Consider the following 6,320-nt stretch of genomic DNA (forward strand, 5'->3'; position numbering starts at 1 on the left):
GATGGGTAGACAGATGGATAGACAGATGGATGGATGGATGGATGGATAGATGGATGGATGGATGGATATAGTTGGTTGTAGTAGGTTCTATGGTTCCCTGTCACATTTTCATGAAGGACTGTGTTGTTCAAGGGGATGTGCTAGGGCAGTATCTGATATTTCCATCAACCAGAAGGTTTTTAAAGTTCTGTTGAAGGGTCATGTGATAATTCAGGACTGTCTGGTGGTTCAGAACCTTTTTACAACAGAGGGAACCGTGGTCCACATGGGTCTTCTTGCCCCTGATGGGGCTTGATAAAGAGTTCTAGATGTTTGATCAGTTGTATTTGGGTGCAGAATGCAGGAACTCCAGGTTACAGCAGGAGGAGATGATTTACCTTCTCCACTCCGTACCCCTCCCTCTGCAGGAGCAGCATTGAAGGAACCACCACAGCTGGAGACACGGCAGCCAGAACAAAACTAAACCAACACACAGTTATATTATTACTGACAATGATAAGAGCAATGATAACATGTTGTACAGGAAGCTGCAGTTTGTGTGGATGCAGCAGCTTCAGGTTGAAATCTTGTTTTCACGGCTGCGGCGATGGCTCAGTAACCTCACAGCTGCAGATGTTTAGATGTTTTACCCCAGGATGAAGCCCCAGACCCACGGCAGAGACAACAGGAAGTGAGAAACCACGGCGATGACGCAGGCCTCCACCATGCAGGGCCCGACGGCGACACGCAAACACACGGCCTTCAGCCGGCGCAGCGCCTGCAGCACACACACACAGAGTGAAGCAGCGCGCTCCAAGGATCGACACAAACCGTCTGGACGGGTGTTTGTACCGACGGGTCGAGGCCCAGCCCGGCTCGGGTCAGGATGACTGACAGGGCGATGTTCCTCAGAGCTGCTGACCAGTGAGTGTCGATGAAGACGGCGTTGGTCACGTATGGAACGTTACGGAGCAGCAGGCCCGCCAGGAGCATGCCTACACACACACAAACACACACACACACGCACGCACACACACACACACACACACGCACACGCACACGCACACACACACACACACACACACACACACACACTGTTAGACTGAACAGGATCAGGACCATCAGAGTCAGTTAAAGCAGGATTTGGTCCAGTTGAGGGGTCGAACCGAGCAGCGGAGGGAAGGGGGGCAGGGTCGGCAGCTGGACCAGTCCCACCAGCTTCCCCCCCAGCACCGAGCAGATGAAGAGGATGACGATGCCGAAGAGGTTCCCTCCAGGTAAACATGCCCTTCCTGTGACGGACCAGACGACGCTGAACAGCAGCGCCAACAAACACCCTGCAGGAACAGAACCATGGGGTTGGTTTAGTGTCTACAGGTTCTGGTTCTGATCAGTCACTTGAAGATAATCAATAATTAATTAATTCACTTTATTTCTACAGCTCCAGCAGAACTCGTCTCAGGACACTAAAACATTCACAGACTTTGTAAAAGACAATTACTAAAGTTCTAGCAGGTTGTGTTGAATCTTCACTTGGTCTCAGTCTCTCATCCTGAGCAAGAACAGAGGAGACAGTGGGAAGAAAAACTCCCTGTAACAGGAAGAACCCTCCAGAAGAACCAGACTCAGGACGAGCGGACATTGCTTCAACCAGCTGGGTTGAGAGGACAGGAAGGAGAAACAGACACAGGATGACAGGTCCAGGTGAACTTTCTATAGGAGGAAAGACAAAAAATCATGTTACGATAGAAATAATTACAAACAGGTAGAGTAGAGCAGGTAAAGACAGCAGCAGAGAGAGGACATGAGGTCAGTTTGTCCTCCATCAGTCTAAGCTTAAGACAGCAGAACTAAGGGACAGCTCAGGAAACCCAAGTCAACCCTAACTATAGGATTTATCAAAAAGGAAAGTCTTAAAACTGGACAATGTGTCAGCCTCACGGACAGAAACTGGACGTTGGTTCCACAAGAGAGGAGCCTGAGAACTGAAAGATCTTCCTCCCATTCTGCTGCTGGAAACTCTAGGAACCACAAGTAAACCTGCAGTCTGAGAGTGAAGTGCTCTGTTAGTAAAATATGGAACAACAAGATCTGTACTAGAAGCAGCTGTTCACAGTGAAGAGTAAAGAAAGAAAAAGATCTGAACCCAGAACTGGACTCTGGTGGTCCCGCTCCATCTAAACTCTGGTGTTTGTTACCTTTAGTGATGAGCAGGTTGAGGAGTCCCCGCGGTCGAGGACATCTGTCCTTCAGATGGACACAGGACGACCAGCAGGAGGAAGACGAGTCAGAGATCTTCATCTGTTGACACACAAACACACGGATCACAGACGGACACGGCAGCTCCTGAAGGTGTTCTGACCCTTGACCTGGTCCAGGGTTGAAGTCAGGGGAACACCTGCTTCTTTGTAAACCTTCAGTCTCAGTCCGGTTGGACAGGGACCCTCAGTAGAGCCTCCTCCAGGTCTCTTTAGAGACATCTGAAGGGTTCAGGTCATGGTTCTGTCTGGTCCACTGTAGGACAGTCAGGGACAGGTGTCCCTCCCCTGTGTGTCTTCTTTGTGTGTTTTGGGTCATCGTCATGGTGGACGGTCTGGTCCAGTCTGAGGTTCAGTGTCCTGCACCATGATGCTGCCACCCCTGTGCTTCACTGATGGACGTTCCTTTGAATCTAACTTTATTTAAAACCGTCTACACATTAAATACATCTGTGTGTGCATGCATGTGCATGTGTGTATGTGCATGTGTGTGTATGTGCATGTATGTGCATGTATGTGCATGTATGTGTGTGCATGTGTGTGTTGTTGACCTCTCACCTCGTCAGTGTCGTCCAGCTCGTCCGTCCTCCTCCGTGGCAGCACGGTGATCTCTCTGTCCTCCTGGACATCCTGAACTTTACTCCCTCTGGTTCCCTGAGACGTCAGTGTGTGTGTGTGCGTGCGTGTGCGTGCGTGTGTGCGTGCATGTGTATGTGTGTGTGCGTGCATGTGTGCGTGCATGTGCATGTGTGTGTGTGTGTGTGTGTGTGTAGGAGGGTCAGAAACAGAAACAGAGTTAGGAGCTGGACTTTGTCCTCTTGGACCCAGAGCAGCGGGTCTCTAACCCTCCGGCACCTCGTGAAGAAAGAAAACAACAAAAAGCTTCAGATGTTAAAACGTCTCCAGCAGAACCGAGTCTGAACATCTGTGATCCACTGGGTCGAGGGTCCATCAGAGACCAGAACCAGAACCTGAGAGGTCCATCATCAGGTTCAGAGGATCTTAAAGTTTTTAAATCTTTTTAAAATCACTTTTCAGTCAGTTTGAGTTTGACGGAGATCAAACTGAGGAGCTGAAGCTGAGGCTCAGATCTGGTTGTTGGACCGGCCCGGTTCAGGTCCAGTTCAGAACCTGACCTCTGAGTCTTAAAATAGCTGCTGTTGGTTCTGAGTTTTAAGAGTTTTATGATGCTGTAGCGGCAGGTTGACTCATTTAAGGTGACCGGTGCCGTCCAACAGAACCAGTGGGTCGAGTGGTGGAACCACCTGAGGTCCAACAGAACCAGTGGGACATGTGGTGGAACCAGCTGAGGTCCAACAGAACCAGTGGGACATGTGGTGGAACCAGCTGAGGTCCAACAGAACCAGTGGTTCGTGTGGTGGAAGATGTCTGAGGTCCAACAGAACCAGTGGGACGTGTGGTGGAAGATGTCTGAGGTCAAACCTCTCGTCTCTGTTAGGAACCAAACTATAACTGGTTGTTTTTGTCGGACGTGTTTTTTTGTTGCACCGCACTTCTTCCTGTCCGTCAGTCGAACATTTCTCGTTTTTATTCTGTAAACGAGGCTGGAAATGTCCTACAGTCCAGCCACACGAGGAGCAAACAGGGCTGGAAAGTTTCCATCCTCTCAGCAGTCTTTTATTTTGTAAACCAACGTCTTTTATTTTGTAAACCAACATTTATCTTCCTCTTCCTGTTCCTCTGGTTCTGCTGTGACCCGAGCTGCTTTGGACTGTGTTGATGTGGTTCTGGGGTCAGAAGAGGTGTCAGCTTGTGTTCTAGTTGCCACTTGTCTCCTGAGAACCAAGACCCTGGATTTACCTGGGCGTTCTCCGTGGACCCAAACTGTGCAGAAACCAAGGAACCAGGTTCCACCTGCCTGGAACCTACCTGTGTTGGAGTTCTGCTCCTCCAGCTCCTGCACCCACAGACTCATCAGCCACACCTGAGCACCTTCAGCTTGATGAGGATGAGGAGCATGAAAGGCGTCAGAAGACATTCAGCCAGAGCTGGAGCACTACCTGCCTACGGTGGTCTTCTTCTAGTCTTCTTCTAGTCTTCTTCTAGTTTTCTTCTAGTTTTCTTCTCGTCTTCTTCTAGTCTTCTTCTAGTCTTCTTCTCGTCTTCTTCTAGTCTTCTTCTCGTCTTCTTCTCGTCTTCTTCTTGTTTTCTTCTAGTCTTCTTCTCGTCTTCTTCTAGTTTTCTTCTTGTTTTCTTCTCGTCTTCTTCTAGTCTTTAAAACCAAACTTGAATCCAACAAAGTTCAGTCAGATGATTTGGACTGTTTCTTTCTTCTTTTTTTGTTGTTGAGATGTTTCGTCCTTCATCCAAAGGACTTCTTCAGTCTGAGGAGCCACAACAAACTGAGTCCCACAAGCAGCACACCCACACAGTGGACCAACCAGTTTGACGGTGATAAGATGGTTTCTGGGACCCGCCCTCTCCACTGTCGACTCCTCTGAGGCAGCCATTGCCACAGTGGTTCAAAACATCAAAGATGATGAAGTCCTTCGGATGAAGGACGAAACGTCTCAACAAAAAAAGAATCAGTCTGATGACCTGACTGAACTGTTGGATTTTCTACCTGGATTATTGAGCATGAACATTGATGCTACAAACATTAATGACTACATGTCTCCACTGAGTTATCTTGATGTCCTCCTGTTTCCTGAACCCTCTGTGGACCTTGAGCTCCTCTGCGTCTCATCAGCTGCCTCCACACCTTCCTGCCACTCACCTGAACACCTGCACCCCCTTCACCTGGTTGCAGTATTTCTGATGTTGGACATAAAACCTGTAAACTGATTCTGTCTTGGTCTCTGTTCTCATTGGTCCTTGTACCTGGGTGTAGCCGCATCATCACAACCTGGAGATTATTGTCAGGAACGTCCCTCAGACTTCCCTGGATCCATATTACCTTGGAGATACTCTTACCTGTGACTGTTCCTGTCCAGATCCTCCCAGTACCACCTGTACCTGTCCTCCTGGTAACCACTAAACATACCTTTGCATCCTGGTCCAGCCCTCCTAGCTGAGTTTGGAGTAAAGGTTCCTGGACTTTCTGAGATCGGGCTGGGTTTTTGTTTGTCTAGTATTTTTTTAGTTCTAATCAATAATTTGCCATTATTGTGGTGGAGTGGGCGGAGCTTACAGACTCTGAAGGCTGTATATTTTCTTTAAGCTATAAATTATTAAATTCTGGCTCCACTTCTGAACAACAGAAGACACAGAAACACTTCATCCATCATGTTGTCAGACATAAATGTTTTTAAATTTATTCCATTTTATTTGATTCAGTCAGTAGACTCAGGTGGTGGGCGGAGCCTAAAAGCAAGAATTAGAAGATGTGGTTGTGTTGGGTTGTTACCTCAGATTGGTTCTGCTGAGGACTGATGTCCACAGGATGGACGTAACGCCTTGTAGACTCTTCATCCATCATCTGACACACACACACACACAGGTTGAACGTTCAGACTTCTGAATATTTAAGACGAGGATGAAAGAAACAGATTATAAAGTAAATGGATCAACATATTCTGATCCGGTTCAGGATTTGTTTGGTTCTAACTGAAGCAGCTCAGAATCTGAAGGTCCATAATGAGCTGATCACATGAGAGACCAGGAGGGTTCTGGTTCTAACGTAAAGTTCTGAAGTTAACCTGAAGAAGGACTTTCTGCATCAGAAAATTTTAATAAACAAGAACAGAACCTGTTTCAGACTTTAATGTTTCAGACTTTAATGTTTCAGATTTTTGTTTCAGATTTTAATGTTTTAGCTTTTTATGTTTCAGACTTTAATGTTTCAGACTTTAATGTTTCAGATTTTTGTTTCAGATTTTAATGTTTTAGATTTTTATGTTTCAGACTTTTGTGTTTCAGACTTTAATGTTTCAGACTTTTGTGTTTCAGACTTTTGTGTTTCAGACTTTTGTGTTTCAGATTTTTATGTTTCAGACTTTAATGTTTCAGATATTTATATTTCAGATTTTTACGTTTCAGATTTTTATGTTTCAGATTTTAATGTTTCAGATTTTTATGTTTCAGACTTTTGTGTTTCAGACTTTTGTGTTTCAGATTTTTATG

At 46.5% G+C, this 6,320-nt stretch overlaps 1 protein-coding gene across 1 annotated transcript in view; it reads right to left on the minus strand.

Moving 5' to 3' along the window:
• Nucleotides 1-6,320, minus strand: part of LOC119416745 (sodium/hydrogen exchanger 9B2) — a 20,296-nt gene that overhangs the window by 7,136 nt on the left and 6,840 nt on the right. The window contains exons 2-8 of the mRNA XM_037683965.1: nucleotides 5,605-5,676; nucleotides 2,796-2,891; nucleotides 2,178-2,280; nucleotides 1,146-1,316; nucleotides 832-974; nucleotides 630-757; nucleotides 378-459 (exon numbers count right to left, since the gene is read on the minus strand). Coding sequence (XP_037539893.1) covers nucleotides 378-459; nucleotides 630-757; nucleotides 832-974; nucleotides 1,146-1,316; nucleotides 2,178-2,280; nucleotides 2,796-2,891; nucleotides 5,605-5,676 — 795 coding nt within the window. The remainder of the gene's footprint in view (nucleotides 1-377; nucleotides 460-629; nucleotides 758-831; nucleotides 975-1,145; nucleotides 1,317-2,177; nucleotides 2,281-2,795; nucleotides 2,892-5,604; nucleotides 5,677-6,320) is intronic.

This window comes from Nematolebias whitei, chromosome 1 (genome assembly GCF_014905685.2).
Source record: "Nematolebias whitei isolate Nwh7 chromosome 1, NemWhi1, whole genome shotgun sequence".
Classification (NCBI taxonomy): domain Eukaryota; kingdom Metazoa; phylum Chordata; class Actinopteri; order Cyprinodontiformes; family Rivulidae; genus Nematolebias; species Nematolebias whitei.